At 36.2% G+C, this 19,194-nt stretch overlaps 1 protein-coding gene across 4 annotated transcripts in view; it reads left to right on the top strand.

Moving 5' to 3' along the window:
- Positions 1-19,194, top strand: part of REV3L (REV3 like, DNA directed polymerase zeta catalytic subunit) — a 178,603-nt gene that overhangs the window by 140,876 nt on the left and 18,533 nt on the right. For all 4 annotated transcript variants that reach the window (XM_070559290.1, XM_070559288.1, XM_070559287.1 and 1 more), the window contains 3 exons: positions 547-655; positions 2,722-2,928; positions 14,913-15,022. In XM_070559290.1, coding sequence (XP_070415391.1) covers positions 547-655; positions 2,722-2,928; positions 14,913-15,022 — 426 coding nt within the window. The remainder of the gene's footprint in view (positions 1-546; positions 656-2,721; positions 2,929-14,912; positions 15,023-19,194) is intronic.

The following is a 19,194-nucleotide window of genomic DNA, read 5'->3' as shown; positions in this document are numbered from 1 at the left end:
TATTTCTTCATGTCAACTGAATTTTATAAACTGAATGAGAATAACCTTTTAAATACTCAAAGGAGTAGATATTTTTCTCGTAAGAAAATATAGTCTTCCTTTGTAATGATTTTTGTATGTTTAAAACCAAGTGTTACAGTTTTAGTCTAGTGTGTGCTCACTCCTTCATAGAAAGCATTCGTGGAAATTGTTTTGATAGTCTCATCTTTTTATTAAGAACAGAAATTTGGACAAGTTATTTACAGTCTTTTTATTTAAGTTTTTTTTTAAGGAACTTAGTGTAAGGTGATCATATGTGAAGTTGAAATTTGGTATTTCGGAATAGATTTTACCCATAAATTTTAGGTTAGTGCCATTTAAGAAATGTATCTGTTAATTGTGAATATTTGGAGAACTTCATTTTGGTAATTAGACAAACATATTACTAAGTATGTGAATTCATGTTTAGATGTTTGAAAATGAATTTCTAATGGAATCCTAAAATTGCCTAGAATCTGTATTCTATGATTTGAGACAGTATTTGCTTAATATTTTCTTTCTTAACAGGTATGATGAGTTCAAATTTGGCTGTACCTCTCTAAGAGTACCTCCAGATTTACTTTACCAAATTAGGCATGATATCACAGTGTCCCCCAATGGAATAGCTTTTGTCAAGGTAATACTCTCTTGTAAATGAAAGGTATTAACTGTGGCTTAACCTTTGGAGAGCTAGTGGTTTAGTTGTTGTTGGCATATAATACAATAACAACAACAAAAACAAGTTTGCTTGAATATCTTATCTCAAAAAGTCAAGGATATAGGAATCCTCTCAGAAATCGTTTAAAAAAAAAGTCATATTGTTTTGCATGAATTTAGGTTTAAAATCTTTTGTTAGATTTTAGTTTTTAATGCAATATTTTAGGGAAATAAATGGACGTATGTACCTTCTGCCTCTATTAGAATCTGGCAGACTTAAATAGCTATTTGATGATCACAACGATGTTAACTTATAAAGATTTAAATTACCTGAATGTGTAGACTCTACTAATTGTTCTTCTACGTTATTTTAAATTAAATTAAAACTATCTTAGAAATAGTGATACTCTAATATAATTATGAATTGTGTTTTTAAGAAGGTAGTCAAACTAATAACAGGGTTTTTTTTTTTCTCTCTCTCTCTCTTATCTCCCCTTAAAAGAGACTGAGGAAAGCCTTATAAATGAGTAAATTAAAGACAAATAGTAGAGATCTAGGAGAAGATTATGTTGCCTCTCATATGCCAACTTCATTTCTCTCTTTTCTGTTTCCTTAGTAGTGAGTCTGTACTAGAATCATGTGACTATATGGTGGTTGATGGCAGCATGGACCCCACTAGCTCTCAAATTCATTCTGGTGTACTTAGCAAAAGTAGCCTCCTTCTCTACTAGTAAGAGGATGCTGTGTTGAAAAAGTATCCTAGGGCCAACCCCAGTGGCCTCATGGTTAAGTTCGGCATGCTCCACTCTAGTGGCCTGGGTTCTGTTCCCAGATGCTGACCTACACCATTCATCTCTCAGTGGCCATGCTGTGGTGGCAACTCACATACAAAAAGAGGACGATTGGCAACAGAGGTTGGTTCAGGGCAAATCTTTCTCAGCAAAAAAATAAATAAATAAAAAGTACCCTAAAATTAGCCATTTAGATATGAGGAAATTTTTGCCAGAAAGTTCATGATATATTCATTTTTGGAAAATATTACATCTTAACATAGTGATGTGTATTATGTCTTAAATATTATGGCTGCTTCAAAAGGTACACAGAATGAATTAGAGGTTAGAATATGTTTTCATTGTCACATACCTAGCAGCTGATTATATTATCTGCCTTTAACAGCATTTTAATACTTTGCATCTACATTTTGACCCAATGTATAAAGCTTAATGAAAATAAGATTTTTAATATTCAGGAGTGTGATTATCCTTTACCTGGCATTTTACTTGGTCAGTCCAACATGCATTACCTTGCACGTGTCTGTGAATCATCTTCAAAGTTAATACTGTTTTGTGGTTTTCATTCCTATTGGAGTTCTCATAAATTCTCCCTAGTCTTGATTAATACAAATGATTTTTTTTTTGGCATCAACAAATTTTATCACCTCACTATTCATCCCCTCTTCCAGATTGCTAATAAATATAGGCCGGAGGGGATGGCTTAGTGGTCTAAGCATCAGATTTGAAATACCTAGAGTCCCTGGAACTGCAGGTTTGAATGTCAGCAGAGTCAACCCAGCTCATCATTCTTCCAAGGTAGATAAATGGAGTTCCATGCAGATTACTGTGTGGGGTCATTAGGATGAGATCTTTAAAAACTGAGGTTTGTTATGAGTGATACAAATCCCATGTGTCTTTCTGAAAGAGTGGGGGTTTGGATCAAAGTTTTGAACAAATTTCCCTCTGAACTTGTTTGTTGTATGGTCTCTCAATGTGCTAGTTGACATCCTCCTCCCTGGAGGTCTCTGAACTCCCATAGTAGTACTACATTAGATTTATAAACATTACAGGAACCTTTTAGGCAAAAAGTCCTCTTCAAAAAAAGGAAAATGCAATGATTTTGTATTGATGGCCACTGGTCCTGTGGCCACTGTATTATTAGTATGTTTCAATTCATAACAGTTGGCCATAATTATACTTTGTGCTTCCTTCTTAATTATCTAAATCTATAATGTTTAAGGGATTTTGAACATTCTTTTTTCTTTTATGATAGCCTTCAGTAAGAAAGGGTGTGCTACCAAGAATGCTTGAAGAAATTTTGAAAACCAGATTCATGGTGAAGCAGTCGATGAAGGCTTATAAGCAAGACAGAGCCCTTTCACGAATGCTCGATGCACGTCAGCTAGGACTTAAGCTTATAGCAAATTGCACACTCGGCTATACAGCTGCTAATTTCTCTGGGAGAATGCCATGCATTGAGGTAAGTGATGTGAATCTGTGGTTTTTTCAAAAGAGACTAAAACAGCATTAAATGAATACTTGTTCATTAAAGCATTTTGCTTTGTTTTGGAGCTACACTAAAGAGTTTCATTTCCATGACATAGGGACAATTTTTCTCAAACCAGGGCTTATATACATATATATTCTTAGGGATTTGTGGGTTTTTGCTATAAGAACTCTTTGTGTCTTTATTTTCAATGATAATTTTAGAAATTAGCATACGCATGTTTCTGCATAATCTAGATGACCATATTGTAACCAACTATCAGAATGAGATTTCAGTGCCACCTTTATAGCAGTGTTTACAGCAATCTTGGTACTAAAGAATTCCTTTTAATATGTTGATAGAGATCTGATGATAGTTAGGTTGGCTTCTCTAAATATCAGAATGAACAAAAATAATTCCATATTTACTAGTGTATCAGTAGATATAAAACAAAACCTTTCTTTTGCAGTGGTAGTTGCAATTGAAACACTTCATAGTATGAGATGAATTTCTTGTTATTTACCAAATTAGGGTGTTAATTTGACATGAATACAATATAGTGTGACAGAGTAATATAATAATTTACTAGTGATTGAGAAAAGAACAGAGTAGACTTGTTTTGTTTTTTTGATGATCTTTTCATGCCAATTGAAGGCCAGAACATTGTGGTATCCCATATTTGTAGTAGTTCAGTAATGGAGAAGCAGGGGAAGAATCAAGTTCCCACACAGCTCACAGTAGGCAAAGTAAACTCCGAAAAGCTGTGCAAGGAACTTCCAGTTTCAGGTCCAGCATGTAAGAAGCTCACAGTTGCCATTCCATCCTTACAAGTAGAAACCTAAACAAACTGAAAAATCATCAACTCTTCTTAGATCTGTCAGAGAAGGGAGATCACAGGGCAAACCACTGCCCCCAAAATTAAAGAGACTGAGAGGTGAATACAGAGAATCACAGCTTACCAGAGCAGAAACCCAAGACCACAAACCTCTGTAGGAACCAGTGCCGAGGTAGACACATCTGAGAGATAAATCTCCAGGGTACCCAGTCACTGGGGCCCCCACACTTCTGTGGATTTTACCTCTAGGGGCTTAACCAGGTTGTCACAGTCAATATCAGCGAGAAATTCTCTTGTGCTTCTGGCACAGGGAAGGAAAAGAAGCTATTTTGAAATACACCGCAGCATTCTATTCTTAACAAGGTCTGCCCTCAGGAGAAACTATTTAACTGGAGCCTAACTGACCTGGGAGAAGGGGAATTACTGACTCCAGCTGCTCTAGCCTTCCACGTGGAAGAAGGGAAATTACTCCAGCCCACTCTAGCCTCCCTGTCCCACCAAAGCAGGGCGGAGGAGGAGGGCTGAGAAGCCATGTGAAGTCCACAGTCCAGAGATACAGGTTCCCTGAAAGACTGAGTCCTGCAACAGGACTATAGAACACTTCCTCTCCCTCCACAAATTATCACCACATAACTAAAGACCTACTTATAGCAATTCCTTTTACCCAACACCTCATGTCCAACTATCAAAAAAAATTAACAAGACATGCTAAAAGCTAAAACACATAGCTTGAAGACACAGAGCAAGCATCAGAACCAGACTCATAAATGGCCAGGGATGTTAGAATAGTCAGAATGTGAATTTAAAACAACTGATGAGGTTGGTAAGAGCTCTCATGGATAAAGTAGACAGCATGAAGAACAGATGGGCCATGTAAGCAGAGAGATGGAAATTCTAAGAAAGAACCAAAAAGAAATGCTAGAGATCAGAAAGAGTGTAACAGAAGTGAAGAATACTTTTAATGAGCTTATTAGCAAACTGGACATGGCTGAGAAAAGAATCTCTGAGCTTGAGGAAGTCTCAATAGAAACTGCCAAAACTGAAAAGGAAAGGGGAAAAAAAAAAATATCCTAAATATGTGGGGCAACTGCAGAAGGATGTAACCTATGTGTAATAGGAATTTCAGGAGAAGAGAGAAAGAGAGGAGCAGAAGAAATATTTGCAACAGTAATGACTGAAAATTTCCCCAAATTAATGTCAGACACCAAACCACAGATCCAGTAAGTTCAGGAACACCAAGCAGTTTAAATGCCAAAAAAACTAAACCTAGGGATGTCATTTTTATACTACAGAAAATCAATAATCAATTAAAAATCCTGAAAGAAGCCAGAGGAAAATAACTCATTACCTACAGAGAAGCAAGGATAAGAATTACATTCAGCTTTTTCTCAGAAACAGTGCAAGCAAGAAGAGAACAGAGTAAAATAGTGTTGAGAGAAAAAACTCTCCAACCTAGAATTCTGTGCCCTGCAAAATTGTCATTCAGAAGTGAAGGAGAAATGAAGACTTTCTCAGACAAAAATTGAGAAAATTTATTGGCAGTAAACCTGCCTTGCAAGAAATGCTAAAAGAAGTTCTTTGGAGATAAGGAAAATGATATAGGTCAGAAACTCAGATCTACATGCAGAATGGAAGAGCATCAGAGTAGGAATAAGTGAAGGTAAAATATGAACACTTTTATTTTGCTTAATTGATCTAACAGATAACAGTTCAAAATAATAATAGCAACAAAGTGATTATGTTTATTTATATGTAAGTAAAATGAGTGACAGAAATAATACAAGGGATGGGAGGGAGGAATGAAGATTATTTCATTATTGTAAAATACACTGTGTGTGAAGTGGTGTAGTGGTATCTGAAACTGGTATATTGAAAATAGATATATAATGCACAATCTAGGGCAGCCATTATAAAAAGTGAAAAAAGAAATATAACTGACATGCAAGAAAGAGAAAATGGAATCATGTGAAATAGTCAAAACCACAAAAGGCAGAAAAAGTGTAGAAAAAAGTAGGAACAAAAAACAAAAGTAACAAATAGAAGACAATAAAGAAAATCAGTAAGGACATAGTTGAACTCAACAACACAATCAGTCAACTAACTGAATATGATGGGTGTGTATAGACTGCTTCATCCAACAATGGCAGATTACTCATTTTTCTTAAGCTCACATGGAACCTGCACCAAGATAGACCATGTTCTGGGCCATAAAACACACCTTAACAAATTTAAGAGAATATAAATCATACAGTGTCTGCTCTCAGATCACTATAGAATTAAACTAGAAGTCATTCACAGAAATAGAGCTGGAAAATCCCAAAGTTCTTGGAGATTGAAACAACACATTTCTAAATAATACGTGGGTCAAGGAAGAAATCTCGAGAAAAAATATTTTGAACTAAATGAAAATGAAAGCACAACTTATCACAATTTGTGGGGATCAGCAAAAGCTGTGCTTAGAAGGCACTTTATAGTATTGAATGCATATATTAGAAAAAAGAAATTTCTAAAATCAATCATCTAAGCTTCTACTTTAGGAAACTAAAAAAAGAAGAACAAATTAAATCTAAAGTAAGTAAGCAGAAGAAAAGAATAAAAATTGCAACAGAAATCAGTGAAATGGAAAACAAGAAATCAATTGAGAAAATCAGAGAACCAAAGAACCCAAAAGCTAGTTCTTTGAATAGATCAATAAAGTTGATAAGCGTCTAACCAGCCTAAGGAAAAAGAGAGGACACAAATTGGTAATATCAGAAATTAAAGAGGGGACATCACTTCAGTTCCCATGGATATTAAAAGGATAATAATACTATGCACATAAATTTGATAACCTAGGTGAAATAGACCAATCTCTTGAAAGACAAACTACCAAAACTCACACAAGAAGAATTAGGCAATCTAAATAGATCTATATCTATTAGAGAAATTGAATCAATAATTAATAATCTTCCCAAACAAAGCACTCCAGACCCAGATGGGTTCACTGGTGAATTCTGCCAAACATTTATGGAAGAAATTATACCAGTTCTTTATGATTTCTTTCAGAAGATACAAGCAGAGGAAATACTTTCTAACTTCCATGAGGCCAGCATTACCCTAATACCAAAACCAGACAAAAACATTACAAGAAAACTACAGACCAATAACTCTCATGTACACAGATGCAAAAATTCCTCAACAAATATTAGCAAATCAAATCCAATAGTGTTTAAAAACAATTATACACCTCAGCCAAGTGGAATTTATCCCAGGTATGCAAGGCTAGTTCAACATTTGAAAATCAATTAATGAGATCTATCACATCACATATAGGCTAACTAAGAAAAGTCACATCATATCAATAGATGCAGAAAAAGCATTTGACAGAATCCAATACCCATTCATGACAAAAACTCTCAATAAACTAGGAATAGAGGGGAACTTCCTTAGCTTGTTAAAGAATATCTACCAAAAACCCCATACAGTTAACATCATACTTAACCATGAGAAACTTGAAGCTTTCCCACCAAAATCAGCAAAAAGGCAAGGGTGTTCCTTCTCTCACCACTGCTTTTCAACATTGTGCTGAGAGTCCTAGCTAATACAGTACGACAAGTAAAGGAAACAAGGTATACAGATTGGGAAGCAAGAGATGAAACTGTCTTTGTTCACAGATGACATAATCCTCTATAGAAAATCCGAAAGAATTGACCAGGAAAGAACTCCTAGAGCTAATAAGAGATTATATGGGGCTGGCCTGGTGGCATAGTGGTTAAGTTCACACACTCCACTTCAGTGGCCCAGGGTTCACGGATTCAGAGCCTAGGCATGGACCTACACACCACTCATCAAGCCATGATGAGATGGTGTCCCACTACAATACAGAGGAAGATTGGCATAGGTGTTAGCTCAGTGACAGTCTTCCGCAAGCAAAAAGAAGATTGGCAACAGATGTTAGCTCGGGGCCAGTCTTCCTCACCAAAAAAAAAAAAGAGAGAGAGATTATAGCAGGGTTTCAGGATATAAGGTTAATACACAAAAGTCAATCACTTTCTTGTATACCAGCAATGACCAAGTGGAATTTGAAATAAAAAACACAATACCATTTACATTAGCACTCCGCAAAATGAAATACTTTCATATATATGCAAGATCTATATGAGGAGAACTCAAAACTGATGAAAGAAATTAACAAAGAAATAAATGGAAAGATACTCCATGTTCATGGATAAGAAGATTTACTGTTGTCAAGATGTCATTTCATCGCAAATTGATCTAAAGATTCAATGCAATCCCAGTCAAAATCCCAGCAAATTATTTTGTGGATATTGACAAACTGATTCTAAAAGTTGACATGAAAAGGTAAAAAGATCCAGAATAGCAAACACAATACAGGCATACCTCGGAGATATTTCGGGTTCAGTTCCAGACCACCACAATAAAACGAATATTGCAATAAAGTGAGTCATGCAAATATTTTGGTTTCTCAGTGCTTACAGAAGTTATGTTTGTAATATAATGTAGTCTCTTAACTGTGCAAGAGCATTATGTATAAAAAAAAACAATGTATATACCTTAATTTAAAAATACTTTATTGCTGGGCCAGCCCAGTGTCATAGCAGTTGAGTTCACATGCTCTGCTTCAGTGGCCCAGGGTTCTTGGGTTCAGATCCCAGGTGTGGACCTAGCATGGCTTATCAAGCCATCCTGTGGCAAGCATCCCACATGTAAAATACAGGAAGATGGGCACAGATGTTAGCTCAGGGCCAATCTTCCCCAAAAATAAATAAATAAATAAAATTAAAATACTTTATTGCTAAAAAATGCTAACCATAATCTGAGTCTTCACTGAGTTGCAATCTTTTTGCTGGTTGGAGGATCTTGTAAAAAACGCAATATCTGCAAAGTACAGTAAAGTTAAGTACAATAAAACGAAATATGCCCGTGTTCAAGGAGAAGAATAAAATCAAAGGACCAACAGTACCTGGCTTTGAGATTTACTGTAAAGCCACAGTAATCAAGGCAGTGTAGTATTGGCAAAAGAATAGACAAATAGATCAATGAAACAAAATAGAGATTCCAGAAATAGACCTACATAAATATAGTCAACTGATCTTTAACAGAGGAGCAAAGGCAATACGATGGAGCAAAGATAGTCTTTTCAACAAATGGTGGTGAAACAATTGACTATCCACATGCAAAAAAATGAATCTAGGCACAGACCTTACACCCTTCACAAAAAACTAACTCAAATTGAATCATAGACCTAAGTATAAAACAGAAGACTATAAAACTCTAGAGGGTAACATAGGAATACAATCTAGATAACCTTGGATTTGGTGATGGCTTTTTAGATGTAACACCAAAGGAATGATCCATGAAAGAAAGAATTGGTAAGCTGGACTTCATTAAAATTAAAATTTTTTGCTCTGACGCTGTCAAAGGAATGAAAAGACAAGCCATAGACTTGGGAAAAATATTTGCAAAAGACGTATTTGGTAAAGAACTGATATTCAAAATATACAAAGAACTCTTAAAACTCAACAATAAGGGGCTGGCCCTGTTGCCAAGTGGTTAAGTTTGCGTGCTCCGCTTCAGTGGCCCAGGGTTTTGACGGTTGAGATCCTGGGCGCGGACATGGCACTGCTCATCGAGCCACACTGAGGCGGCATCCCACATGCCACAACTAGAAGGACCCACAACTAAGAATATACAACTATGTACCGGGGGCTTAGGGGAGAAAAAGGAAAAAAACATAAAATCTTTAAAAAGAAAAAAAAATGGGCCAAAGACTGACAGAAACCTCACCAAAGAAGATTTATAGATGACAAATAACGATATGAAAAGATGCTCTATATCATATGTCATCAGGGAAGTGCAAATTAAAACAACAAGATACCGTTACACACCTATTAGAATGGCCAAAATCCTGAACCACTAACACCACCAAATGTTGGCAAGAATATGCAACAATAGGAACTCTCATTAGTTGCTGGTGGGAATGCAAAATGAAACAGCCACTTTGGAAGACAGTTTGGTGGTTTCTTACAAAATTAAACATACTTTTACTATTTGAACAAGCAGTCGAGCTCCTTGGTATTTACCCAAGGGAGTTGAAAACTTATGTCCACACAAAACCTGCACACAGATGCCTATAGCAGCTTTATTCATAATTGCCAAAATTTGGAAGGAACCAAGATGTCTTTCAAGTAGGTGAGTGGATAAGTAAACTGATACATGCAGACAATGGACTAGTATTGAACACTAAAAAGAAATGAACTATCAAGTCATGAAAGATGTGGAAGCAGCTTAGACACATATGACTAAGTGAAAGAAGCCAGTCTGAAAAGGCTACATTCTGTATGATTCCAACTATATGACATTCTAGAAAAGTCAAAACTGGAAATGGTAAAAGGATCAGTCATTGCCACAGGCTAAAGGGTAGGGGAAGAGATAAATAGGCAGGGCACAGAGGATTTTTAGGACATTGAAACTACTCTGGGGGCCGGCTCCGTAGCCGAGTGGTTAAGTTCTCGTGCTCTGCTGCGGCGGCCCAGGGTTCATATCCTGGGCACGGACATGGCACCGCTCGTCAGGCCACACTGAGGTGGCGTCCCACATTCCACAACTAGAAGGACCTGCAACTAAGATATACAACTGTGTACTGGGGGGTGGCGGGGGGGTTGGAGAGATAAAGCAGAAAAAAAAAAAAAAAGATTGGCAACACTTGTTAGCCCAGGTGCCAATCTTTAAAGAAAGAAACTACTCTGTATGATACTATAATGGTGGATACATATCATTATACATTTATCCTAACCCATAAAATGTACAACACCAAGAATAAAACACTGATATAAACTGTAGACTCAGGGTGATAATGATGTCTCACTGTAGGTTCATCACTTGTAACAAATGTCCCATCTGGTGGGAGATGTTGGTAATGGGGGAGCTATGCATGTGTGGGGCAGGGGTTATATGGGAAATATCTACCTTCTGCTCAGCTTTGCTGTGAACCTAAAACTGTTCTAAAAAATAAAGTCTACTGGAAAAAAAAGAACCTGTGCAAAGCAGTTAGTGGCATATTAACATTGAGAACAGCAAAATTCTATCTATAATGAAAAAATAATATCATTAACTTGAATTTTTTGGTCATGTGTTGTTTGTACTGGATAAAGTTTTCTGGTTTTGTAGTTCTGTAAAGGCTATAAGCATAAGAAGTGTATATCTCTTTTTATGTTTGTATTATTTTTAGGTAATGTAAAAAATACTCTGTCAATCCTAGGGATTCATATTATTACTCACATTTGAAAAACACTAATATAAGTAATCTAATAGAAAAAGTGGAAATCAGTATATTACTAATGTAGAATCAGGATATCAAATCTTATCTTGGGCCCTGTCCACAATTCCCTAATTTTTCCCTCCCTCTCAGTTTAAAATTTGTTTGTTAATGTATTTTGGTAACAAAACAATGCAGGAATTAACTCTTCTTTTTAAAATATGTAAATATTCTAACCTGAGAATAACTGGAATTTGGAAGTTTTGATCTGGCAGTGGAAATTTGGGTATAGAGTTCTGCCAGGAAGAATGCTGCTACCTGCATGTTGAAGTCTGCCTGCCAAGCAACGTCTGCCTCCTTGACCCTGGACTTTTCAGTTATTCTGAGGTTAATGATTGCAAGCTTATGTTTGGCCCTTCTTTATATGCCAACAATACAATGTGTGTTAACTTACATGTGAAATCATGAGTGGGAAAAAGCTGTTAACAGAAAGGCCCTCTAATGAACAAGTGAAAAGTTAGGGCCAGTGGAGTCAAAATGGAAGCTGTTAGTCACATTTTTAAAATCGCAAGTGGATTACTGACTGCTGCCACCTGCTTTCCTTCAGTGAACACACAATCAAAAATATTTGACAGTACCACCAAGATCACAAAACGTGCTAGATTTGGACTTTCATAGAGAAAGACAAGACTTTGTAAGTAAGAATTCCTATAAAAAGAAGATGGTGAATAAATGATGTAGCTAATAGTTGTAGGTTAATCTCTCTGTCTCAGTTCGACATCATCACTGACTTGTTTACTTCATAAATTAAAATTTTTAGAGCCAGCCCTGATGGCCTAATGGTTAAAGTTTGGCATGCTCTGCTTCAGCAGCACGGGTTCAGTTCCCCTGCACAGATCCACACCACTTGTCTGTCAGTAGCCATGTGTGGCAGCGGCTGACATAGAAGAACTAGAAGGACTTACAGCTAGAATATACAACTGTGTACTGGGGCTTGGGGAGAAAAAAAAAAAGAGGAAGATTAGCAACAGATGTTAGCTCAGGGTGAATCTTTCCCAGCAAAAGAAAAAATTGATGTCTTCACATTTTTCTCCTAAATGATTTACTACTCATATTCAGTATACATATATATTTGACAATTTTTTTCAACTGGCTATTCATTGTCTCTTCCTTTTTATTTATTTTTTTGAGAGATAATTGACATATAACATTATGTTTGTTTCAGGTATACAGGATAATGAGTCAGTATTTATATATATTGTGAAATGATTACCACAGCAAATTTAGTTAACATCCATCACCACATATAATTACAAATTTTACTTTCTTGTGATCAGAACTTTTAACACCTACTATCTTAGCAACTTTCAAAGATAGAATACAATATTATTGACTGTAGTTACCACGTTTTACATTACATCCTCAAGACCTGTTTATTTTGTAACTGGAAGTTTGTACCTTTTGACCACCTTCACCTATTTTACCTACCCTCCACCCCCTGCCTCTGGCAACCACCAGTCTGTTCTCTGTATCTATGAGTTCAGTGTTTTGGGTGTTTATTATTTTTAGATTCCACATATAAGCGAGATCATATGGTATTGATCGTTCTCTGACTGACTTATTTCACTTAGCATAATTACCTCAAAGTCCATCCATGTTGTCACAAATGGCCAGATGTCCATCTTTTTATGGCTGAATAATATTCCATCGTATGTATGTATGTATGTATATATATATATTCACACACACCACATTTTCTTTACCCATTCATCCATCAGTGAACACTTAGGTTGCTTCCATGTCTCAGCTCTTGTAAATTATGCTGCAGTGAACATGGGGGTGCATATATCTTTTCCAGTTAGAATTTTCATTTCTTTTGAATAAATACCCAGTAATGGGCTAGCTGGATCATATGGTTGTTCTATTGTTTAATTTTTTGAGGAACCTCCATACTGTTTTCCATAGTGACTACACCAATTTACATTCCCACCAACAGTACACAAGGATTCCCTTTTCTCCGCATCTTCACCCACTCTCTATTTCCTTTCAGAGGATTTTTACTTTAAATATTTTTCTTACTTTTCTTAATGTGACATTTCAGGATCCCAGCCATTGTCTAAATTGTGAAACCAATTTTCCTTTTTTTAAATCCAGTATCTTAGCCACATAATGAAGTGATGTTTTTCAAATTAGAAACCATGGCACAAAGTAGCAGAAACAGTTTTAATTCAGTTGCCCCCCCCTTCTGTCTCCCCTCCCTCCCCCACATGCCACTGAATCCTTTACAGTGCATGGTCTTCAGGGGCAGGAGTTCTGACTTACACTTCCAGGTGTAACTTCAATGGGTCAGAGTAGGCAGCAGGAGGCAGACATTTATGATCAGTGTGTGTATGTATTTATTTGTATGTGTATATCTCAAAAGCATATTAGACTCTGACACTAGATGGCTCACCCATCCAGCTATGTGCTGTCACATATTTTAAAGTTTATCTTGTTTGAAAGTGGCAACAGATGACAAATTGAGCATTTTATTCAATGTTGAATTTCAATTAGCATGATTTTTAAAATGTATTAGGTTATAGTTCACATTCTCAAAGTTTTCTAATGCACTAAAGGTCTCAACAGAATTCATGATCTTAATTTAAAACCCAAATTGTTTCTGCTACCAGTTTTTTATTACTTTGTTCATACACTTAATATTTCCTTTGTAAAGCAACTTTAAACAGGCTTTTCAATACTATTTCATCCTACATTTAGTTCAAGTAATTCAAATTTTACAGTAAAAGAAGATGGAGCACTGAAACTGTTGTTTCCTTCTTAACAGAAATGAAAAAGTACATGATTTTTATTTTAAAAGGAATGCTCCATTTATACAGAAGGGCAACTTTCCCCTACTCTTAGCTTTAATGAGTTTAATAAATGAAGCAGCAATGCTATACTAGTCTCCTTAATTTACTTAATTATGAAATATAATTAGCTTGTTTCTCATACTTGTCAAGATGTACCAGTCTTTGTTTTAGCTTATACCATGATCATTGTTAAAACTCACCAATCACCAATGAAAGAACGCTTGTTAGACATATATCTACCTCCTTGATTTAACCTGAACATTTGTAATATATTTTCCATTATATAATTATACATTTCTCCTTAGATTTAGTGTTATCTAAAAATTATGGATAAACAGTCACTGGGATTTAAGTTCAGCGTTAACTTTTCTTTTTTTTTTAAAGATTTTATTTTTCCTTTTTCTTCACAAAGCCCCTCAATACACAGTTGTATATTCTTCGTTGTGGGTCCTTCTAGTTGTGGCATGTGGGATGTCGCCTCAGCATGGCCTGATGAGCGGTGCCATGTCCCTGCCTAGAATCCAAACCGGCGAAACCGTGGGCCGCCAAAGCGGAGCATGGGAACTTAACCACTCTGCCACGGGGCCGGCCCCAGCATTAACTTTTTAATGATACTGAAAGAAATTATCATCACACTCCAGCAGAATAATTTTAAAAGATACACGCACATGCACAAACACAGAGTAATTTCCTGCTGAATTGGTTATAAAGGCATATAAGAAAGTCCGTGAATAAACAAGGCTTCTTCTTTCGGAATCAAATGTAGCTGTGTACCTTGTATAAAGTGCAGTCCATTGTACTTACTGATAGACTCACAGGCAAGTCTGTAGATTGATTGGTTCCTTCTTTTAAATTCTTCATCCACCTCATTTTCTTCTTGAGTACTTGTGGAAAGAATGATGACACTGGTGACTATTTTCTTCTTTATGTTCTTTTCTCCTTGTTTTGAGAAATATTTAGTAATATATATATTAAAGTCTACTGACTTATACTAAGCTATGTTAAGAAATTATTTCCAATGTGTTTGTACCAACAGGTTGGGGATAGTATTGTTCACAAAGCCAGAGAGACCTTGGAACAAGCTATTAAACTGGTGAATGATACCAAGAAGTGGGGTGCTAGAGTTGTATACGGTGATACTGACAGGTAATGAGCTTTCTGTTTGTAGTTGTCTTTTTGCATTTCCTCAGATACTCATTTAAATGTTTGAAATCGCTTAAGGAGAAGCCTTCCTAAAAGTAGAGTTCTACTTAAGTTCTTTCCAGTCCTTATGATCTCTTGATCAGAGTTAGCAGAGGTCCTGATTTACCAGATATGATCTTAAGAGACAGAAAATGTAAGTATCCTGAGCCACAAACTGTGAAGATTCCCATGGCATCCCTCCAGGTAGCCAAGTAGATAGTGATCTACAAAAAACTGCACACACCGGAGTCTATTCTGTTTAAAGAAACAGCTTTTAATGTGAATGATGCTTCAAAAAGCTGCAGCTCTCTGAATTTAAACATCTGTCTTAAAATAATTAAACATTTTGAAAGACAGTTGCCAAAGCTCTGAGTAGTTAACTTTTCACTAGGTCCCAAAATCTGTTGACCTTCTACAAAAAGTTTGTATAGGCAAATACAGTTTTCCATTTGATTCCAGAGGGCTCATAGACTTCCTGAAGCCCAACATCCACGGACTGACAAAGGATAGGACTGCCTTTGAATCCTGAATTAATAACCTCAGCCTGCTTGCTTGCTTTGATATTTTTCAGGGTCCAGTTATTTGTGTAACATCTTATTTGTATGACTTATTAAAATTCTTCTAGAATATAGGTATTACACAAATTTCTGGGACTCTGAAATTTTTTTCATATTGAAGGCTTAGAGTCACAGTGTGATCATGCTAAGAGCACTTACCTCAGGAGCTCTGATCACTTTACAGTCCAACGAAGCAATAGGAGATAATGCTTCTAATTATTAAAAATAGATTCTAGGTAATCCTTAAGCCAGACTGAGAAAGACAAACACCAGATGATTTTACTCATATGTGGAATATAAACAAACACATGGACAAAGAGAACAGTTCAGTGGTTACCAGGGGAAGGGGGGTGGGAGGTGGACACAGTGGGTGAAGGGGAGCACTCATGTGGTGACAGTCAAGAAATAATGTACAAGTGAAATCTCACATTGATGTAAACTATTATGAACTCAATAAAAAAATAGATTCTAGGTAATCTTTAAACAGCGTTTAATCTTCTTCAGTTCTTTAATGAATATACAATCAGCATAATCATATTAATACTGAATGAAACCTTGCCTCTTATAGCAGCTGTTTCATTTACCAACAGGTGGGGATAGTTTCAGGTTATCCAGGCCCTAATTATCCATAGTCTCTCCTGTTCCCCATCAAAAGCTGTGCCTTAGTTTGACTTAGAGTATTTCACATCTCTGTAAAACCACTTCAACTGAGTAGTCTAGCAAAATAAAAGTTACTAGAACATAGTTTTGTACCTTGTTAGCAGAGCTCCTTGCAAAGTATTTAGGGAAGAGGAAAAAGTTACAAATTGTTGAGTTTAATTCAGGGTCATACATGTCGGTGGTTAACAACACACACAAAATCAGCAGTTGGCATGATTCTGCTTGTAGTTGTTATTTAACCTTTCAGATCTTTGGGAATTCAAACAGACCAAAAAACACAGACTCACAGAATGTTGGAGCTAGAAGAGGACTTTGGTATTATTTAGGTCAGCAGTTTTCATGCTATTAAGAGGAACCCTAGGAGAGACATTCTCAGGTGCTGCTTAAAAGCACATTCCCCTAGGATAAGAAATTTGTCTAAGGAGCCAGCCTGGTGGTATAGTGGTTAAGTTTGCATGCTCTGTTTCGGTGGCCCAGGATTCGTAGGTTTGGATCCTGGGCATGGACCTACACACTGCTCGTTAAACCATGCTGTGGTGGCGTCCCACATACAAAATAGTGGAAGATTGGCACAGATGTTAGCTCAGCAACAATCTTCCTCAAGCGAAAACAAGATGGGCAACAGATGTTAGCTCAGGGCCAATCTTCTTCACCAGGAAAAAAAAAAAAGAAGAAACTTGTCTAAGATCACCCAACTAGTCAGTAGCAGAGCTATAAATTGGTACTCAGTGGGTTTTTTTTTTATTTCTAGCTGATGCTTTGTCTCTACATCAGACTTCCTAGGTATTTTATGATTCTGATGAAGGAAATTTATTTGCAATATCATTAGAACTTTTGATCACTATTCATTAGCTGATTCATTCAACAAATGTTTATTGAAATATACTAGATGAGGGCAATTCAGTCTGAAGCATGCATTCTCAATGGTAATAATATCGCCCCAACAGGATACAAATTTGTCCTTGGGGAGCAAAAATAGTTAAATATTACAGTGGGTTTTGGCCCCACAAAGGTCAACCCTACCCAACAACCTTTCATTCCTTAGTAATTACTTTATCTTGTTAAATCTACTTTTAACTTTTACCTTTGGGAGGACAATAATGATAAAAGATTGAGAAACACTCCTCTTAGGGATAATAGATAATACTGGTGGAATGAAAAATAGTTCTTAATTGAAAGTGAGGAAATCTGAATTCTCTTTCTAGATATACTCCTAGCTATTGCATGGCCATTGACAAGTTGCTTAGCTCTCTGAGACTAAGTTGCATCATCATCAGAATGAAGGAAATCTGATAGATGATGGTGAATGACCATTGCCTCCCTCAAACTTCAAGACTGCTGATTTTATGAATCTTGGGGCCTAGCTAAGGGAAATTGGTTACCAAAGCATCAAAATTACTCTGTTAGAAGGGTGTCTCTCTTTCTAAAGCAATTACACATTATTGTCCATTTAGAAAGTATAATAAATAAACCCTGTATTTTTTATATTATAGTGGTTCAAACAATGTGGTTCTCAATAATATTTATGACTTACTAATCTGACCTACTTCTATCAGTTAGTGAAGCTCTCTATAGTAGTGATTCTCAGACAGGTTAGGCAAGGGCATTTGGCAAGACACACGTCCAGGGCAGCAGAAGGGCAGTGGGGAGCTAAAATAAGAATTCCTTGGGAAATTCGTCTGAGTATAATTGAGAAAAGCCATGTGATTTTCATGGCTCTAAATGTGTACTTGGATCTCTAAACCTAAAGATAAATGTTATTTAACTAGATTAAAAGCATCAGTGCCAGACAAATAGAAACTTATTTTAAAATAGTCTTTCTCTTTGTAGGCTAGTCACTTGCATTCTTAAGTGACCAAAAACTTCCATTAAAAAAAAAACAAAAAAACTTCCATTAATCCTGGCCAGCTCTCTTGAAACTTAGCTCCAGATAAAACTGGCCAAAACAGTGTAGACGGACTCAGATAAACCCACTAACACTACTGGGAAAATTCTCAAATATATACGCTATAATAATAACTTTTAAGATGTGAAGTATGTATACCTTTAATGTTTATCAACTTTATTAAGGTTTACTTTTTAACAAAAAAAGTGCACCGTGTGTGGTTCAGTATACAAATGCATAGACCCATGTAACCAGCTAACACCCCGGTCAAGATAGAGAACATTTCTATCACTGTAGAAAGTTCTCTCCTGCCCCTTTGCAGTCAATCCCTCACTTTCATCCCCTACCCCTAGGCAGCCACTTAACTGGTTTCTGTTACCACAGCTTAGTTTCGCCTGTTCTAGAACTTTATAGAAGTGTGTAAAACATTTAATTTCAAAATGTTTTCATTCATCATCGCATCTGAACATTTTAAGCATAATAATCTTTAAAAAAAAAAAAAAACAGGTTGGCAGTTAGATCTAAATTAAATATACCCTTAACATATGGCTCAGCAATTCCACTCTTTGATATACCTAAGAGAAATGAAAACTAAGACTACACAAAGACTTAATGCAAATCTTCATTGGAGCTCTATTCATGATAGTCCAGAACTGCAAAGAATCCAAATGTCCATCAATGAGTGATGGATAAACAAACGTGGCATATCCATGCAATGGAATATTAATTCAGCAAGAGAAAGGAACCAGTTCCTATTACTTAAAAAGCATGAATGAATCTAAAAAATATACTGAGTGAAAGAAGCCAGACATAAGAGAGCACATACTATATAGATCCATTTATATAAAATTCTTGAAAAAACAAAACTAATATATAGTAACTGGAAGCAGGTCACACGTTGCCTGGGGCTGGGAGTAGAGTGGAGAATAATTGCAAAGGAGTACAAGGGAACTCTGGGGGATGATGAAAATGTCCTATATCTTGATTATGGTGGTAGTTATACAAGTGAATTAGTTTTCTAGGGCTGTCACAGA

This window comes from Equus przewalskii, chromosome 9 (genome assembly GCF_037783145.1).
Source record: "Equus przewalskii isolate Varuska chromosome 9, EquPr2, whole genome shotgun sequence".
Classification (NCBI taxonomy): domain Eukaryota; kingdom Metazoa; phylum Chordata; class Mammalia; order Perissodactyla; family Equidae; genus Equus; species Equus przewalskii.
The sequence above is the reverse complement of the archived record's forward strand: the minus strand, read 5'-3'. Positions and strand labels throughout refer to the sequence as shown.